A 21,540-nucleotide genomic window follows, 5' to 3' on the forward strand; every position below is an offset into this window, starting at 1 on the left:
AAGGGAGTGGGGTGCACTGGGGGAAATAAAATGAAGTGAGATTTAACATCCACATTTCTTGCACCGGACAGTTTAATTCCAAGTGCCAAGGGTTCTTTTACCTGCGGGCCAGTGCACCACTGACAAGGGAAATCCTCACTAGAAAACTGAGAAACTTTCTCAGCCAATATTGAGGGCTTCAAAATGACGATCCAGTACCCTATGAGCCACCATGGTTCCATACACATAGGTGTTGTTGTATTTGACGTGTTAGATCTATTCGCATTCAGCGTCATCTCATAATAGTCGCCAATCAGGAGCGGGTCCAGTGATTTTAGTGTGATGGTGTTTGCCAATGTATCTTTTGGGGTCAGGGGGAGGGGGGGGGCTCTCCCTCCAGAATTGAAAATTTTTGAGAAATACATGGTCTCTATATCGTCATTTTTCCCTGAGCTAGGTCACTCTGACAAAACACAGAAACTGGAATTTTACGTACATACATACTAAATACATGTACCTGCAACCCTACGGTTTACTTTAACTGATATGCAATAAAATCAGTTCTGTACAATTATGGCAGAAAACTTTAAGGAAGCAAAGTAGAAAAACAAAAACCGACTGTCAAACACTAAAATGTCAAAAAATTTCATCACATAAACTATGTAGCTTGACAAGAGCCTAAAATACAGTTTTGCACAATTATGACTCCAAATATAATAGGGGGAATAAGCGGGGTGGATATTTTTAATTAATGCAAAGCATTGCCATTGATTGTTGTATCACATTTGAATGCACATCCCATCCGACCATCTAATGATAAAGGATAAGCACACGTCCGTGACACTTTTCTCATAAAAGCTGTTGTTTTACAAAAAAAAATGTAGCGGGGGGGGGGGGTACCCAAGCAGCCCCACACACACACACACACACACTTGATCCGCCCCTGTCAATGATTGATTATGGACGGTTGTCAAGGATGAGCAGTGGTTGTGAATCGCGATCGATCTTGGTCGCACATATCACGTGATAACTAGAAACCCGTTGGATGTTCGAACGGACTATTCAGCTCTTCTTATGGACCGTTGGAATAAATCTAATTGTAATTATCTATAGAAAGATAACTAGTAATACATATTTCAAAATCTGTTGAACCCAAACGATTTAGCCAGATACCCTTGTATTTGAATGCCATGGTTAATTTGTTTTCTTTTGTGCGTCGAGCCGTTCGGTTCTCTTGAGATATCCGGACACTTATCTATTTTTAGCGGTTAACAGCTGATTTCAGTCTTTTGCATACCGATTCATTGTTTGCAGTTTGCGACTGTTAACAAATAAACGACGTATAAATTTGGGGGGAAATATTTGACCTGTCGTTCAAATCAACTAGCTGCAGACTACGATGGATTAAGGTAAAGAAATCTTTATTATTTATCATAATTTTAGACTAAAAGCAGGCATCTGTCAAAATCGCCGTCATGAACGGAAGCCCCGATCAGCTGTTGAGCTGTAGACATACCGGTACGAACGGTTACAATTTGAAGTCTTAAACGTGAAATTATACTATTATAGAATAACTGAGATATATAACGTTTAATTCGTCTTTTCCTTACGATGTTTACACGATTATTCAATGCACTTAGTGGTAATGTATGCGTACACATGTAGCCAATTAACTCGACGTTGTTCATGGTCAACACAATGTAACAATGGTATATTTTCAATACAAATGGTTGTTGAAAGGCCAGCGTTGTTAACTTGTTCGCCCAGTTTTCAACCAGCCACTGATTTTTCAAAGCCCCATGTCCCGATTCCCATGATAATTACATAAAATCTGAGCAATTCGACACTTTATTTTTCATGAAGCTTTTGGGTGTAGCATTTCTCGTTTGCTTGCAGTTTTTGTGTTATTGTGAAAGGACGCCTTTCGAGTTCTTTACGCAGAATAAACGGAAATGGTCTTCTAAAACTAGTAGCGCTACTGCCCCTGGACTTGATGACCCAGGTGGTGTAAGTTTCAATACCCGCATATACGTGACCAGGAGTAATGGTCACCTTTCAACCTCCTTTATTTCGCCGGTTGCCCAGGATACCTCCCACCGGACTGGGCCCACCTGTCCGTAACCGGTGGGCCTAAGCTCATTAAAAAAAGTGGGCCTAAGCCTATAAAGAAAAAAGAGAAAGAAAAAAGAATAGAGAAAGAAAGGAGAGGGGGGGGCGAGAAAAGAAAGAAGGAATGAGAGGACAGGACAGAGACAGGAAAAAGAAAAGATATGAAAAAAATGACTGACCAACAACACAAGAAAAGAAGTGTACTAGAATTCTCAAATTCATCTAATGATAGTGCTCTTAGGTCATTTTGTTATCTAATTGTATCAGGAAATCAAAAATTTGCCTTCTTCTGCTTTGGTCTGACAGTTGGAAATCGAAGAAGATTAAGCGGAAACGCCATTGTCTTGACAAAAGCGCCCCCCCCCCTCCCCCAATAACATTTGTTATAAAACCATATAGAATACAAACAAAAAATAATTACCATATTATGCTAGTCTCAAAATGACTGAAAATTTGTGTAGACATCAATGGGTGGGGCAAAGTGTGGGGTGGATGGGAGGTAAGAAGGAATGACAAGCCCGCCACACGGATCCGGCCCTGTTAAGTCATATTTTATTCAATTCATTTTATTGCACCGAATTCGCTAACAACGCCAGTCATTATACTCGCTTTCGCACTGTATTTTTATATGGGCCAGTATATACGTCATTTAGGCCGTCCAAGACTGTCACAGTGTTAACCTTTGCAACCCTATAGCTTCTATTACTAATATACATATGTAGGTTAAATTTAAACTTGTTTCATCTGGTTTAATCTAGACGATGCACTTTCATTGATAACTTGTTTGTTTAATTCAATGGGTGGCAATAAATTTGAAAACATTTGGTTTTTGTAATGTCACTATATACAAAATGGAGAAACCATACTGGCAACATCTCGAGGAACTATAACATCGGGATGGAACCCGGGACCTCTGGTTATTCAGCTACTGGCATTTTTTTTTATAAATGTTTATTTACGAAAGAATATTTACAGCCACCATAATATATTACAATGAAGTCATGTCAACACATTATAACAGGGTTTTAAATTAAGCTTAATACATTTTAAACAGTGCCTGTAGTGAGTTGGTAATCTGACTTAAAATTTGCCATTGTGAGGCTCTTGTATTAGAAAATATTTCAGGATCATTTTAATGAAAACAAAAAAATATATATTTTAAAATTAGGGAATTAAGTACGTAATAGAATATCTCTAAAGGGACAATTCTACTCGGCTCTTCTAATTAGGAGTGAAGATGTTTATACATCGGTATATTGCGGGTAACGAAGTACACGTAATATCATTTAAGCGTCTTTGTAATAGTTAGTCTAAATGTGTAACATGGTTGTATACTAGAGAGGTTTCGCAACTTTACATTTACACTTACATTTACATTTAGACGGTAAAACGTCATCGGTTTTTATGACGTATGACGTAAAGCGCACGTCATAAGAGTGTAGCAGACTCCAATGTAAGTTCACAACACTTAGCTAAACCTTGTTTAATTTCCATGATCAAGTCCATAATTGTTCTCCGAATCGTGGTTTTCACGAACTACATCCACAGAGAAGACCTTCTCCTAGACAAAAAGGAAGAGGCCGAGACAAAACATGCGTGCTTTAGTAATTCAACGATCTATCCGTGATGTGCTCTAGAACTGCCCATGACTATGGTGCTATGTAGGCCTATCGATATCATGGACCTGGCCTAGTCTTTGGCTACCTTGGGAAGACTTGGTTATCCTTCACACTCTCTTTTGCAGTGGAAGGAAACCGAAGAACTTGGAGAAAACCCACTATGTTGGGGAGGGGACCCAAGTTTGAAGTCTCTTCATCATCATTTTCCAAGGCTAACCTTAAAATTTCGTCAGCGTTCATGTTCTCGTGCCTATCGTCTGCTATTCTTAGTGTCGCCACCTACTAAGTGTAACTGTAAATGTGAATTTAGCGAAACGTCATAATGTGCAGTTACACTTACACTTATCTTAATGTAAGTGTAAGCGTAACTGTTAAGCTGCGAAACCTCTCTAATATTTTTTGGAACATTACAGTTTTGGCGACTAAATTACTGCGCTTAACAATAAGAAGACGAACAGTGGTTAATATAATCTTTAAGATATTAATTTTCTTACACATACAGAAAATGTATAGCTAAATAATAGCCATTTATGAAAGTGTCTTTCACTGAATCATCCCAAATTTAGTGATTATTTAGAATTCATATATCCCGATGAGCTCGAAATTAAAAACACTACTAACAGTGACAATTGCGCTTCCTACCTGGATCTGCGTCTCGAATTTGACAATTGCCATAAATTGAGTATTAAATTGTTCGATAAACGTGATGAGTTTGACTTTCCGATTGTTACCTTTCCATTCATTTGTAGTAACATTCCAATATCACCAGCTTATGGAGTGTTTGTGTCTCAGCTAATTCGTTATGTGAGAGCTTGTTCCTTTTATTCTGATTTTTTAAGTAGATCGAGGCATTTGTCATCTAAGCTTCAACTACGGGGATACTTGCGCACTAAACTTACAAAAACCTTTAAAAAGTTTTATGGCCGTCATATTGACTTGATTGGTAAATATAACATGTCTCCCTTCGGCTATTATTCTAGATATATTTAATTGACCCGTATACTATCTCCCTGATTATGTCCACTGCATCGTTAACACTGTTCATCTAGCGCCTTTTGCATACGGATAGTCCATTGGCCAATCACGCTATTTTACCGAGATTTCGTCTAATGGTTTGGATGCGGCTATGGCGGGTGTGGCACCAGGCAGGGTAAGCTTACTCTTCCGGACACCTGTTACCACTGTCGTGTATTTTGTACACAGTGAATAGTCCATTTGCTGGTTACACCATTTTGCCTAGGCCGTTTTTTTAGGACTTCGAATTTTGTCTAATGGGTTGGATTGTTCGTACTTGGTTTTATTTTATTTTGCTAAAGTTATCGGGATGAATAAAAAAGAGGATAAAATAGATGCTACTTCGTCCATATACTATGACATAATATAAATAAATGTTCCATGTATTCAATATCACTACTATTACATATGCTGCAGCGGGATTAATCTATGAGTAAATACTTATATAACTTCGCAACGTCTTGGAATTATGACGTCATTGTACAATACTGGAATTAGCGAAACCTTAAGCCCCAAGAACAACAACAATAACAAGAAGATAAGTAACGCTTGGGTCTAGTTCCTGGTTCAACATTAAATCATTGTAAATAAAGTCCCAACTTTTCAATTAACCCATTACCAAAGTCCACTTCATATAATATCTACATAATTATAAATTACTGATGTGGGTTTTTGAAAGAGTTTTTTTCCGTAAATATGTATATATAAAATTCTAGATGTACAGTTAATAATATTAATTTTATCATTAAATATAAATGTGAGATCAAGCGTTTTTACAATTGGATGTCATTTACTATTAATTACCAATCCATTAAAGATTATATCATATGTATTTTGTTTTGTTATTCATTTAAAGAATAACGTAATCGATATCCTGCAACGCCTATGGGGACCCAATTTCCTAGTTGTTTTAGAGGTTGCCCAGAGAGATTATTGCTGCCTACAAAGGTTATTGAATTGAGAGTAAAAGATTTCTGTTATGTACCTTCTTTCACAACATTTTTTATCAAGACATTCATTTGAATTATCGAATTACGTAACTTCTTTTCAATTTAACTGATCCTGCACAATAATAATTTTGGGAAGAAATAAAACAATGACATCCGTTGCTCGCTCTGATAAGAGCGCGAACCCTGTTGATATTCAACGTTTCGTGATAAAGTTTGTTGAATCTTGTGGCGCCGTAGAGGCTAAAGTATTATCCGATTTATTATTATACACAGTGTTTATGGCCATGAGAAAAAGAAGCTTATTGATTTCAGCGATGTCTGATAATTACTGCCAGAGTTATGGCTCTTGATCACTTTGAAAAATCTTGTGAACACTCTGAAGGCCAAGGTTATCAACCGATTGAATTTATACATATTGGTTAAGGTCATGAGACGAAGAATCCTACTGATTTTTAAAGATTTCCAATAATTACTGTCAGGTGTATGACTCTTGATCACTTTGAAAAATCTGGTGTACGCTCCAGAGGCTAAAGTCGATATCTGATTGACTTCAAATTCATACGCATTGGTTACTTTATGTGACAATGACACGCATTGAGTTGTGGCCCTTGATCACTTTGAAAAATCCTGTGGACGCGCAAGAGATTAATGTTAATATCTGATTGCCCTCGCTTCAGCCTATTGATTTTCATCGATTTCCTATAATTACTACCGGAGTTATGGCTCTTGACCTCAGAAAAATCTAGTGAATGCTCTATAAACCAAAGTTATCATCTGATTGACTTTAAATTTATCCACAGCCTTAAGGGCCATGAGACGAGGAAGCTCGTTGATTTTCAGAGTTATTGCTCTTGATCACATTGAAAAGTCCCGTGAACGCTCTAGAGACCAAATTTATCATCCAGTAAACTTTAAATTGATACGCAATATTTAAGGTCATGAGACCAAGAATCCTATTGATTTCCAGTGGTTTCTGGTAAATATTTTCAGAGTTATCGCCCTTGATTTTCAACGCTTTCTGTTAAATAACACGTAAATTTATGATATTACATGATTTGTATATTAAACATTAGCATGGGGCAGAACTAGAAGCCAAACAAATTCTAATATTTTCTGATAATTACTTCATGGGTTGTCATTCTTAATTAGATTTTAGTGTGTTCTAAATATTTCTATTGTCGACAACTTTTGTTGACAGCGCGGTTAAAGCCTATCTTTAACATTTTTTTCAAATTTGGCGTGAGTCATTCGGGCCATAAGAGGACAAACAATATCGATAATTAGTGGTAGATACTGCATCTTTTAACGGGTTTATTTCAATTTGGGGTGAAGCATTAGGAATATGTGGGAATGAACCTTTCAAATTTGACGTTAAGCATTGGGATCTAATCCTTGAGTGGCATTTAGCGATTGAACACATTAAAAACACAACACAGTTTATATGGAAATACAATCATCGGAGATGATGAACACTGTTGATTTTCGGTATACTGTAGTAAAATTCCTGCATTGTTTCGAAATATCATTTTTTTTTTCTCACAAGTAATGATTTTTGGCACTAAATGCATAGTCGACAATACTTGTTCGGAAAATCTGATGGAGGCAGGCATAGTCCCCCCCCCTTGCCACCCGCTGGCTACTGGCCTGGATGGAGGGTTATTAATCTTCATAAACAGTTCTTCCAAATCCCCAAATTTGAAGAATATTGTCTAACTAGAAGATATAAAACCAGTACACCAAAATCGAATCATAGAATAGCAGTTTCAAAATGCTAGAGTCATATAACTTTGAAGTTTTACATAAGTTTGAATGTACTATAACATAATTTGTACAAACACCGGTCATGGAATGACATTACACAGTAATATTCCCCGTGTTCCTGTTTATACGCCGACAAAAATGTCCGTCCGTGTCCACAATCTTATGGACGCTCTAGCTAGACGCTATAAAGTTAATATCCGATTGACTCTAAATTTATACACAGTGTTTAAGGTTATGAGACGAAGAAGCCTACTGATTTTCAATGATCACTGTTAAGAGTTATACGTTTGTTCGACGTTATATTGATGATTATAGGACAAAAAAAGAAGAGATTTTCTGTGAGAGCCCCCCCCCCCCCCCACTTTGACATGCGCCTGAGTTATGGCATCTGATTACTTACAGAAAAACAGAAAAAAAACCACTCGATTGACTGTATATTTATACACGGTGTTTACTTTCATGAGATTACTTCAAGAGTTATGTTTTAAAAAAAAATTATTATTCGATTGACTTGATTGATAGAAATTTATACTAAGTGTTTAAGGTCATGTGATGAAGAATCCTATTGATTGTCAGTGATGTAGGGAAGTTACATCCTCGGTATTCCATGTGTTCTCATTCCGTTCTACTCCACTCTACCCTGGGTTAATCCATAGGGTTTCCAGGATTTCAAATTATCTAGCGGGGCCTTGATTGTAGCTAAAGCCTACGAACCAATCAAGAAACAGTTTACAACCCAGTCGTTTCGCCTCAGTTTTTATAAGGGTAGATAACCATATTTATGTCCATTAAAGTTACAATTTCATATTTTTAAGTTAAATTTTTAAAATTTATTAAAATAAAGCCTTTAAATAGAGGGTATCCATAAACAGTCCTATCTTGTTAAAAAATAATCCTTTTAATCCTATAATTCACTATTGCCAGCTGAGAATTTGGCAAAAATATCATTTTTAGCTTCAAATTCAAACGTTTGAACATAGCTATTCCATGGAGGTAATAGGAAAACAAGGGAGGTAATTGTGTTATTATTTCCCATTTCAATGATTTTTAAGGGTGGGAAATAATGCCAATGATCGTATAATAGTGAGTTGATAACCTATTGAGCAAAAGACATAGAAATAATTATGTTTTGACTTTCTTAGAAAATATGAAATTATCGCTTTAAATGAATGATTTATTTAAAGATACATTATGGGAGATAAGATAAAGAGATGGCAGGTCTCGCTATAATAGTTAAAAACTAGATAGTGTTAAGGTAATTTGCTGAAAATTTCAGTCAAATTGATCCACTATGAGCCGAGAAAGAAGCGGGTGAAATGTTTGCATAGTCTTGGTCATCATTACTAAAATCATTAATATAAACAGCATAGTCTCGATTATCCACTTTTTCTAAATTTAATTATCACTGGCCGTTAGCGGCATATAGGAATCTAATCCAGCCAACATCGAAGGCTAGCCTTGACATCGAGAGTTTATTATGGTCTGGATAAGTTAATTAATGTCTAATTGATTATTTAGATAACATTTCAGGCCTAAAGAAAGACTTGTAATAAGCAGATTTTGCTCTTGCATAATGCATGTTTAAATAATGTATATATTTCTAATTGAACTTATACTTGCCACGTTAAATACAGCTATTTCACACACATTCTCATCAAACATGCATTATGCAAGCGGTAAATCTGTCAATTGCGGGTCTTTCTTTATCTGGAATGTTATCTAAATTATTAATTAGACATTAATTAACCTTTCCAGACCATAAGCAACGCTCGTACGGACTAGGCCCAAAATTCAATCTCTAAATACTCGGTTCAGGGTGGATCAAATTGACTGAAATTTTATGCAAATTCCCTTTACATTATTTAGTTTTTAACTATAATAGTGAGAACTACGAGCTCTTTATCTAATCTCCCATAATGTATCTCTAACTTGTCTACGATATCACGTGGACGTAAAACTCCGGACAACGAACGAACGAACGATTCTCAATAACATTCTTGAACCTACATACATGTATATGTAAACTTTACGCATTTAGAATAATTTGGACTTCTCTCATTTAGGCTAACCCCTAACCTTGTCCGATGAGAGTAACTTCCCTTTACCAACTTCCTTTGCAATTAACGATTTATGGGATTGGTCGATGAAAATAGCACAATCATCAAGGGCGGATAACTTGACCCCCCCCCCCTACAGATTAACCCAGGGGTTAGTGGAATAGAACGGAATGAAACCATTGGGGATACCGAGGATGTGATAGTTACTGAGTCAATTTAAACAGTATACACAGTGTTTTTGTTAAGAAATGAATAAATTTATAATTACTTTCTGAGTTATTTTCCTTGATAAAGTCTTTTAGCCCTCCAACTCTAGACAGTGTTTATGTTTTTATCTTTTTAAGACATATTTTATTCACTATAAATGAATGGCAAATTGGGGAACAGTCAAAATGCCCATGTCAGACCCCTATCCCTATTTGCAATACAAATTATATACTAATAATGAATAGCAGTAGATACACTACATACAATATATACAACCCGTACTTAGCTGAATACAACTTAAAGTATCATAGTATGTAAAAAATAATAATAATAACAATAATAAAAAAAATGTTGCGCTGTATTTGTTTCATGTGAAACTGGAAGGGACTATAGGTTTTTCAATAATAAACATGTAAACTTTAGATATTTAATTGTACATCTATATAGCTGTTCGAGTTAACGGAACAGGCTTCCTCGTTTCATAAATACTGTGTATCAAATCAATCCGATAATTGGAGGGCCTGTGTATAAAAATGGAATGAAATGGGGTTTAACGTCCTACTGTTCTGCTCCGACTGGGCTAATGAAGGGAAATTTTGCCCGGGCAGCGGCACTATGGCGGCCCACTCTTCTGTATTTCTTTTTATGTGAGGTAGACGTTATCTCGAGACCGGTTGACACAGAAGGTAGGTAATGATTCCATATCTTATTCCGTATGAATAGAGAATATCAGTTACTAGATGTTTTACCCGGCGTTGATCGGGTATTATTAATCTTAATTTTTGTAACATTCATAATAATTCAGTTACTACTTTGATCCAATACAAAATAAAATTTCTTGTAAAAAGCTGGTTATTTTAAAGTTGCTTTGTATCCGTCTCAGGGTCGCAAACATCTTGTGGAAGGGCGATAACTCTCGGTGGATAACTTCCACGACCCATTATTGCAAAATGAAATTTATTCATTAAACACCCTGGTACCCGGACAAAACTGTTAATAATCATTATTGGTCAATTCATCACTATAAATACTACACGCAGATACAAAATAAATATGTTGTAAGAAAAACCTTGTTATTATGAAGTTATTTCAAATTGATTGGTTCAACCGTTTGGTTTCCTGTACAAACACAAACAACGTTTCTCTATTATATACTCTTCAAAAAAAGTAGGGGATATTCAGAAAAAATACAAAACTGCGAAAATGCACTGCTGTTTTTATTAGAGGTATCCAGTGTATGTTAATAACGGGCCAATTGCCTACACATGAACATAAACAGTTCATATGGACGGCTTATCTGACGGCACCATTTCAATGGATACAATGTCAAAAGTGAAAATGGACGTTTTTGATTTTTGTCTTAATAATGAGTAATTGCTCCACCAATCCTCAGACATTCAGCAATTCGTCGTGGCATGCTCCTAATCAACCGTCCAATCAAGATTTAGGGCAATCTGAACCACCCCTCTTGCAGTGCCACAGCCAATTCTTCCAGTGTTGTCGTTTGACGTTGACGTCGACCAACACGTCTCCGGATCATGTCCCAGACATGCTCTATAGGGGAAAGGTCAGGACTCATGGCTGGCCAAGGCATATGGACAATATGGTGACGCTGGAGGTAGTCATTCACGACAAGAGCGCGGTGGGCACGGGCGTTATCATCTTGAAGGATGAAACGTCGACCTGCACGTTGAGCAAATGGCAGAACTATCTGTGCCAGGATGTGGTCACGCTAGTACACACCAGTGGCCGTTCCTTGAACAATATGCAAGTCCGTTCTGCCAGTCATGGTGATTCCTCCCCACACCATAACAGACCCACGCGCGAATCTGTCACGCTGTCTGAATTAACGTAAGCATGACGCTCATTTACACGCCTCCAAACGCAAGCACGACTATCGGTGAAATCCAGATTAAATCTCGACTCATCTGAGAACATTACACGCCCCATCGACGATTACCCCAATTTCTATGCTGCCTACACCATTGACGCCTGTTTGCCATGTGCTGGCGAGTTAATGGAGGCACACCACGCGGTCGTCGCGCATGGAAATGGGCTGCATGTAGCCGATTTCTAATCGTTTGGGGTATAACTCGAATTCCTGTAACTTGGTACAAGTTTACAAAAAGCTGATTGGCCGTTTGTCCTCGATTTCGCAGGACCTTTGTACGAATGTATCAACCCTGAGCTTGTGTAGTGGCTCTAGGACGACATGAACGAGGTCTATCATCAGCATTGTGTGTTTGTTGGTACTGCTCGCTGTGTAGAACCCATTTGAAGCATGCCAATAGCACGTAGACGTTCATCATGTTGAAAACGTCTCATTGCAAATTAAACGTAACACACTAGAACAAAGATACGCTAAACAGTAAATCTTATGCAAGAACCAATAGGAAAGCAAACATGGATAGGATAAACCAGCACGCGGCATGCCAAAAGCACGTAGACGTCCATCATGTTGAAGACGTCTCATTGCAAATTAAACGTAACACACTAAAGCAAAGATACGCTAAACAGTAAATCTTATGCAAGAACCAATATGAAAGCAAACATGGATAGGATAAACCAGCACGCGGCATGCCAATAGCACGTAGACGTTCATCGTGTTGAAGACGTCTCACTGCAAATTAAACGTAACATACTAAAGCAAAGATACGCTAAACAGTAAATCTTATGCAAGAACCACGTGTATGGCGCTATTGCGTGTCGCATGTGCAGCTCAGTGGTTCTGTTGGGGCGATAAGTTATCCATCTATGAACATACTCTCAAAGCATGTCAAGTGTCCATGACTATTTATCATATCACAACCTGCATAGGTATTTGCATCTGAATATCCCCTACTTTTTTGAAGAGTATATAATATGGATGCCATTTCTCTTTAAAATTACAAAAGTTATGTGATGAATGTGCCGATTCCTCTATGATGAAGGATATTTGTTTTTCTTGCGCGGTAAATACTCAGGTTTTATTGGGAATGATTCTTCAGCGGCGTTTTTTAATTATTTTTTTTAAGGTAAAATGGATTGAAGTTTGGCATCGCATAGTTCTGATCTGGTAACACATCTCTAAGAGAGCCACCAACACCAAAGCTGATACCTAAAAATATATTACTATGCCATCAAGAAAGACTAATCGAATTCCTTCCACAAATTCGTGCCAATCTGACGATAGCTGCGACGAGTATATCCCGACTCCTCCTGATGGTGGCTATGGATGGGTTATTGTCGCATGTTCGTTCGTATGCAATGTCATTGTGGATGGTATTGGATACTCCTTTGGCGTTTTTCTGGTGGAATTTGTAGACTTTTTTAAGGAGCCGAAAAGTAAGGTATCTCTTGTTGGGTCCCTCTTGGTTGGGATGTATTTGTTTGCAGGTAAGTTCTTCAGTATAATACACTTACTAAAGTTTTATAATCGAGATTTATCATTTTCATATTCTACTGAGGACCGAACCGAAATTTATCTCGACAAAGATCTGAAATCACATCCAGTTGACTGATTAATCGATAATATATTGAAACGTTCACTGACGTATCATTCTTACCTATTACTTTGAAACACCAATCTAACCCATTGATGCGCAGTAATCATCTTATTAAAAGAGCGAAATGGCTACTATTTGGTACCTAGAAATTGATACAAATGAGTTGCAACGCATATAATAATGTAATATGAATGTATACTCTTCAAAAAAAGTAAGGGATATTCAGAAATGCACTGCTGTTTCTATTAGAGGTAACCAGAGTATGTTAATAACAGGCCAATTGCCTACACATGAACATAAACAGTTCATATGGGCGGCTTATCCGACGGCCCCATTTCACTCGCAAAGAGATACACCGTCAAAAGTGAAAATGGACGTTTTTGATTTTTGTCTTAATAATGAGTAATTGCTCCACCAATCCTCAGACATTCAGCAATTCGTCGTGGCATGCTCCTAATCAACCGCCCAATCACGATTTGGGGCAATCTGACCCACTTCTCTTGCAGTGCCACGGCCAATTCTTGCAGTGTTGTCGGTTGGCATTGACGTCGACGAATACGTCCCCCGATCAAATTAAACGTAACACACTAAACAGTAAATCTTATACAAGAACCGATAGGAAAGCAAATATGGATAGATAAATCATCACGCGGCAGTTTTCATCAACCCTTCCTTGAAGTGTCAAATTTGACAATGAACCCCTCCCACGTGTATGGCGCTATTGTGTGTCGCATGTGCAGCTCAGTGGTTCTGTCGGGGCCGATAAGTTCTTCATCTGTGAACATACTCTCAAAGCATGTCAAGTGTCCATGACTATTTATCATATCACTACTTGCATAGGTATTTGCATTTCAATGTCCCCTACTTTTTTTGAAGAGTATATATAAACCGATTTACGCTAAATCGTTTGCGTTTTTACTCTTAATTTCAAATCAGTTATGTTGGGCGAAATGCGCGAGAAGTCTCAATCGAATGGCAATCTCTAGCGTCTGATTATTCCAGTCTACACCGGTAAAATTTATTGCGCATGCTCTCCAAATAAGAATATGGTGTCACGATTAGATCTATTTGATAAGGTCAACTTCAAGTTTGTTCAAAGGGTTAGGGTTGGGATTAGCGCTAGCCCTGTTTACATCTCGTGAAGTTGGCCTTATCAAATAGATCTAACCCATCACCGTTTGAGATGACGTGTGGGATATGCTAAGCCTCGTTCTTCGAGTCCCTTGTTACAATAGCGTTGGCGTATTGTGTCGTCACTTTGTCCGTCGGTCAATAATTGGCTTGTACACATGATAGAGGCTATATATTTTTTAATGGATTTATTTCAAATCAGGCGTGATTCATTGGTGTCAGGACAGGATTAACCCTATTGATATTCAGTGTTCCGCAACTTTCCGAAAATCCTGTAGTGGCTATAGTTTTTAATGCATTATTTTGAATTTTAACATTCCACGAACATCTGTTCCAGAGTTATCTTCCGACGCGATAGAGGCTTCAGTTTATAACGGTTTTTTTTCAAGCCTGTGATCACGATAGACATCAGATTTCTTGAAAGCTTCCTTATCAAATTTGGTCAACATTCAAGTATTCCTTTTTGATATGCCGCTGCCTATACATAAACTCGTGTTTGAAAATGTAGTTGTGAATAAACTGTTATTTTTACTGTCGTTTTTGCGAGACAAAGCAGCTTTGTGGGCGTGATTATCTTATTAAATAGTATGTTGATTACAGGACCAATAGTTAGCGGAATGGTAAACAGATATGGATGTCGACCAGTAGCTGTTATTGGTAGTCTGGTGTCCACTGGAGCTTTTGTTCTATGTACATTCTCGCCAAATGTGGAAATCTTAACTCTTACCTATGGCGTTATAGGCGGTATGGATGTTTATTACAAATTAAATTATGCTCAGTTGACACCCACCCCAATCACCCACACCTCGAGGCTCCGAAAACAGACTAGAAACGAAATAATTAAGTCAATTAAACTAAATATAAAGACAAGTTTGTCAGGTCTGAATGTTTTCATTCAAGGCTTTACAAATTGATCGCAATTTCGTTGTTTAATTATTCTCTCTAAGGAACTTGGAAACTCTTTATTCTATATCTATTTTTGATTTCACTTTAAAGACAGATAAATATTTGTTGTCACTCTTGAGCAATTCGTCAGCTATTTTCGACGATTTCCGAGAGTTATCCCCCGTGGATGCAAAACCTTGTTACCAATTTCAATAGGTCTTTTATTTTGCTGAATTGATATTGATATTCAACGACGTTTTACTATAATATCCAGAATTATTCCCCTTCTTTGCAAAACCTGTAAGACCACAGGAGTCTCAATTATCAATAGATCTGAATAATTCTTATACTCCCAAATTAAAATGTGGTCGTATAGTTGTCACCCACCCCGTCTTCCGGTCTCGACAATTGTATGGTCACGCTCTAGAAGCCAAACTTAGCACCCGATTGATCTGAAATTTATACACAGTGTGTATGTTCACTGTACCAAGAAGCCAATTTTCGTTATCACCTTTAATCAGTTGAAAATCTTGTGTAAGTCTAGAGGCTAAAGTTATCACCCGAAGGACTTGGAATTTATACGCAGTGTTGTTATTCATGAGATGATTTCAGCTAAAGTTACCATCTGATTACCTATACATGTTTAAACTATAACGCTTTGTTAAACAATCAAATTTTAATTATTTCTGATAATTCCTTCTTGGGCTGTTACAGTTGATCAGTTGTTGATGTCTTCTGAATCCTGCCATTACCAACAAATAAATACATAATAATAATAATGTATATATGTAAAGCGCCAATCCAGCCACAAATGCATACTCTCGGCGCATACTATATACTCTATGGTCACTATTTACACACATATCTCGATCCATTCTAGTTGAAATGCACTGGTAAATAGATGAGTTTTTAGTTTTGTTTTAAAAGATTCAAGGGATGAAGCTGTTTTAAGGTGATGGGGGTAAAAGATTACACGAAATAGGTGCACCGTATTGGAATGCTATAGAACCGAAAGTTCGAATGGTCTAATACTTTAGGTCATCTGGTCTGTTATCGATGTTAAGTCGAGTGGCGGGGGTTTGATCCTATGCTTGTAAGTGACATGGAGTAGATTTCTCCGTGTAGTCAGGTTTCCTCCCACAACTCAGGACCATACGCTCATGCAACTTATTAAAATGACATTGTACCATTGTAGTCCCTAGTTTAAGTCAAGTGTACGTTAATCCTCATTTTCTCTCTCTCTTTCATGTTTCATTGAATAGAATTAGCTGGTCCATCTCAGTCAACATCACATTTTTAATCTTTGAGCTAGTTTATACCAACTGAAAAATGTTTTCATTATCATTTACAGGTTTTGGTTTTGGAATGATTTACTTACCGGCTATTGTTAGTGTTGGATATTACTTTGAAACAAAACGAGCAATGGCTACGGGTATAGCTGTATGTGGATCAGGGGTAGGCACGTTCATGTTTGCCCCTTTGTCAAAAGTTCTGTTGGATGTCTATGACTGGAATAATGCCATAATGATATTGGCGGGTATTATACTACAAGCGGCTATATGTGGCATGCTTATGCGACCTTTAGAAGTGACATCAACACCGAAGCTTAAACGCCCAAGAGCCAAAAACATGATTGACAGAATTAAAGAGCAAACAAAATCCAAAAGATTTAGATCTGAATCAGAATGTAGTAATTACATTTACAGTCCCCAGCACACCAATTTAATCTTAGAGCGGGTGATGGAAGCGAAGTTGCAACGAGAACAAAGACTAGAAGACGACGAATCAGAGTTGGCGTCTCTACCAAGCACCATTTTTGTCAAGGGATGTGGACGTCAAAACAGTCGAGACGCTCGTATTCATAAACTCTCGATGTCTTCAGACAGAGGGGATATTAGTAGCCTCCCAGAAAGTCCAAGCCTCCCAAAGATAACTGTACAGGATAATGCTTTGCCAAAGCCAGACAGTGTTACACGGCTATCTATAGCCGCTGACTCAACAGTTGAGGGAACAGTTACCACAGAACAATCTGAATACTTTACCCCACCAACATCCCCTCAAGACATAAGCTCACCCAGTTCTCCAGAACACGACCACAGTCCTGTAGACCAGAACCCTCCTGTCAATTCGAGACCGAGGAATCAAAGGAAAAGTGACCCTGAGATCCAAATCGCCTCAGTCAAACCTATTAAATTTTCAAATGGAAGTCTTCCTAATAATATTCATCATAAGATACAAGAATGTTCACCCTTACTCAGTGCATCAGATCCCAAAAATATCATGGTGAAAATGCAACCAACAGGAGGAACAAAGAGTATTGTTGTAAAAGACAAAAAAAGTACTTTACTTTCTCAGCGTAATTTAAATGTTCCAAAAGAAGATTACAAACGTCCCTTATACAAAAAAGATATATTTTATAGTGGAAGTGTTTTAAATATCCCGCAGTTTCGTTCTCAGGTAGACATGCGTAGCTATATTCAGAGTATTACTACCATACCTACAGAGCAACATAATGAATCTGTTTTCTGGAAGTTACTTCCTATACCTAAATCTGCCAAAGATACAATGCGAGAGATGCTGGATATATCATTATTGAAAGATGCTGGCTTTATGATGTTGTGTCTTGGTAACGTGTTTGTATTCATGGGCTTCTATGTACCTTTTGTATTTTTAGTAGACAAAGCTCAACTGAGCGGAATAGAAGAAAATAAAGCTGCCTTTCTTGTATCTGTAATAGGTAAACCATTAAAATTACTTGTTTTCAATTTTCGTAATAATTTGATTTAGTACAATGAATTGACAAGATGTTTACAGTATTTTATTATGTTACAGGTATTACAAACTGTTTTGGTAGACTTTTATCTGGGTGGTTAGCTGATCGCCCCAATGTTAGCAGTCTATTGGTAAATAATGTGTCTATACTTATCACTGGTATAACAACAGCTGCCTTCCCATTTTGTAATGATTATATTACTCTCACTATTGCTGCATCAATTTTTGGATTATCACTAGGTAATACTTATTATATATTTCATATAGCCTTCATAAATTGACCACACACGATACTGTAACGACGAAGATACTATTATGACATTTCAACTTATAGAAGAATTATGTTAGGGTAGTTATCGTAAAGTTAAGATGTTCCTTTTTTAACATCATTTATCACATACATGTACAATATGGAATATGACACTATATCGTCATCTATAAGTAAACACTGTATGGCAATCAAAAGTGATTTATATTCCAACACAGATCCCGAGAATGTACTAAATTACATATTCTCTTACAATAAATATATTTTATTCTATCATTTAATTGTCTAAACATTCTGAAATATTTTCCTTACACATTATTAATCAATCGAACCACCAACACAGGGGGCTTATGAGGCACTGAAACGGATCTTAAAAATTTAAACATTTTGAAAAATCTTCTCCAAAAAACCACTAGATGAAATTTTGATTTAAATGTCCATACGAATATGTCAAAAGGCACCCAACCTATGCTCGATAGATAATTGCATCGCTGAACATGTCATAAATTTACTGGATAAGCATTTCTCTATTTTCTAGGTGCATTCATATCCCTGTCCTCTATCATCATTTGTGATCTCCTTGGAATAGAAAAACTCACCAATGCTTTTGGATTAATGACAATGTTTAGGGGTATCGCAGCTATTGCAGGCCCTCCTTTAGCAGGTAACAATTTTGCTATTAAATAATCTGTTCTTATATAACATATTAACCGGGTGAACGGGTCTTGGTCGTTATTAGTAATAGTTTTCTTTGAAATGTGTTGTTTCATAATCAAAGTAAACGACCGTGTACATGTCTTAAACAGAAATATTGTGTTTTTACTCTTTGCAGAAATTAATTTGGAATAATATATTTAGTAGAGAGAGAGCATGGTGTTTTCTTATGCCATTGGTTTTGTTTTATATGTTTCCATTTCTCATGTCCACTTATTGTAAATTGTCTCTACATTATTTTTACTTTTCGTTGATTAGTTTTAAACCTGAATATATAAACATGATATAATTGGTATTATGTTTTTCAGGGTTTACGTATGATACAACTAAAAGTTATGATATATCCTTTTATATGGGTGGAGCTTTGGTAACAGTAGGGGCTATATTGCATTTGCTTCTACATACACCCTTTTTCAGAACTAGTGAACAAGATGTGTTTGAGCAAACTATCACTCCATTCAATGACCAGGGACCTCAACCAGAGACATTAACAATAGAAAAGGTTGAAACATTTAATGCTGTGTCAAATAATTGTCAATAGATTACAACGTCTTGTAGTGGGAGTTTTCTGTACATAGTGCACACACAAGTATTAGCATCATACAATATAACATCAATAATTAACATATTGAAACATTTTTACGCTCCTGTTTACCTCTCAGATCTTTTAGAACTTTATACACCTGGTTAACATTACGTACAACAGGTAAACTCCTTTTAAAGCCCCAAACCGTTCAACTAATCTCTTCTGGTCAGTTTTAGTTATCAAGCACCTGTTTTGCGGAATAATCTACCATTTAGTTTAAGATGCTGTATATCTCAATGTTCTTTTAAAACAGCTTAAAACACATTTATTTAAACAGACGTTTAACTGACTGTATACTCAAGCTTGTTCTTTTATGGGTGTATTTTTATATGATTTATTTAAACAGGCGTTTAACTGAATCTGTATACTGAATTTTGTTGTTTTATGGGTTTTGTTATATGATTACATTGTCATTTTGTAAAGTGCCCTGAACACGTTATATGAAAGGCTACACTATAAATATGCTGTAATAATAATAATAAGAGACGATTAACCTTAGTCCTTTTAACCTATAGCTTCTGCCTGTCGTAGGTCATCTGTTCGTCATAGGTCATCTGTCTGTCATAGGTCATCTGTTCGTCATAGGTCATCTGTCTGTCATAGGTCATCTGTTCGCCCGTCCTCATGATCGCTTCGTTTCCGGAGGTTATATCGTTATGGATATAATTGGAAATTTTCTCGAATTTAATAATTTTACGTTTCTATGGACACAAAGTTGACTGTCCATCCCTGTCAGGGGCGTGTCCAGGAATTTGAGCAAAGAGGTTTGCTAGGCACGTCAAGTTTGGCGTTAGGTATTAGAATATTTCTGCCCATCTAAGTACATCCATGTATAGGATTAGAGTGAGGCCAACACAGCGGTAAAGCTTTTTTGTTCAGCATTATTTCGATAAATGCAGGAGGAAAAGAATATGCCCTCCGCAACCAACGGACCACTCCCCTCTGGACAACCGCCTGCTTGTACCTTCCAAAAGATACACACGTAACTGGGCCTTCTTGGTACATTTTGTATTCCAGTCAACTTGAAGGATTTGAACTAATTAGGCATTGGGTTTGGGACAAAAGCATAGCCAAGATAGTGGTTTGTCTGAAAGTAAAACTTGGATGTTAACCGCATTTGATATGGATCCTTTTACCTTCAAGAAATCTGACCTCTATCTGTTCACAAGCTTTTCGGATCTTTATCAAATTTGGTCAACATTCAGGTTTTCCTTTCGAAAAACATGTTGTCTATGACTATCTGAAGTGTGAGCTTAGCGTGGCCATCTTTTTAACATGCAACCAGTGCAGGAATAAATCAGGTGGTGACAACATTAACTATGATAAAAATTTATGAAATATGTAATAAACAATACCCCAGTCATAAATTAAATCAATCCATGCCATATATATATATATATATATATATATATATATATATATATATATTGATTGCTGGCATGGTTCCCTTTATCATCATTTGTCATATTGCGTTTCCATGTTTAAAAACAGCTGTTGGAAAAATGTCAAATTATGCAAATACGTGAACTACTAATAAGTATACATATTTCCGTGATATCGATGGTAAGGATAGGAGTTCTTACTAAAGGGGGAAGAGGTGAGAGTATTTATACTTTTATTTATTTAATTCAGTGTATATTTGTATTTTTATACGCCCACATAGGAATGTGGACGTATATTACCGTCGCCCCCGTCCATCGGTCCGTCCGGCCATCGTCCAAAATTTCTTGTGAACGCTCTAACGCCAAAAGTTATCATCCAATTGTTTTAAAATTGATATATGTTGTTTACATTAGTGAGATGAAGAATCCTATTTAATTTCAATAATTTCCGTTGTTAACATCTAGAGTTATGGCCCTTGTTTCACTTTATTGAACCTTGTGAACGCTCTAACCCCAAAAGTTATCATCCTATCTTTCTGAAATTTATATGCATTATTTAAATTAGTGAAACGAAGAAGCCTATCGAATTTCAGCATTTTCCGTTTATTACTGCTAGAGTTA

The 21,540-nt window shown here is 36.8% G+C and overlaps 1 protein-coding gene across 1 annotated transcript; it reads left to right on the forward strand.

The window, feature by feature from the left end:
• Window positions 1–1,252: 1,252 nt before the first annotated feature.
• Window positions 1,253–20,913, forward strand: LOC126829627 (monocarboxylate transporter 14). The gene is made up of 7 exons (XM_050559606.2): window positions 1,253–1,388; window positions 12,711–13,071; window positions 14,913–15,056; window positions 16,549–17,934; window positions 18,030–18,209; window positions 18,776–18,901; window positions 19,260–20,913. The coding sequence occupies exons 2-7, from the start codon at window positions 12,810–12,812 to the stop codon at window positions 19,490–19,492; spliced, it is 2,331 nt and encodes a 776-aa protein (XP_050415563.1). The 5' UTR covers window positions 1,253–1,388; window positions 12,711–12,809; the 3' UTR covers window positions 19,493–20,913.
• The last annotated feature ends 627 nt before the right edge of the window (window positions 20,914–21,540 follow it).

This window comes from Patella vulgata, chromosome 8, assembly GCF_932274485.2.
Source record: "Patella vulgata chromosome 8, xgPatVulg1.2, whole genome shotgun sequence".
Classification (NCBI taxonomy): Eukaryota; Metazoa; Mollusca; class Gastropoda; family Patellidae; genus Patella; species Patella vulgata.

Bases quoted from the DNA above. Each gene is read 5' to 3' on its own strand.
- LOC126829627 (XM_050559606.2), top strand. From the start codon at position 12,810: ATGCCATCAAGAAAGACTAATCGAATTCCTTCCACAAATTCGTGCCAA. The intron at 13,072-14,912 runs GTAAGTTCTTCA...TGTTGATTACAG, and splicing joins TGGGATGTATTTGTTTGCAG to GACCAATAGTTAGCGGAATG. The intron at 18,902-19,259 runs GTAACAATTTTG...TATGTTTTTCAG, and splicing joins TGCAGGCCCTCCTTTAGCAG to GGTTTACGTATGATACAACT.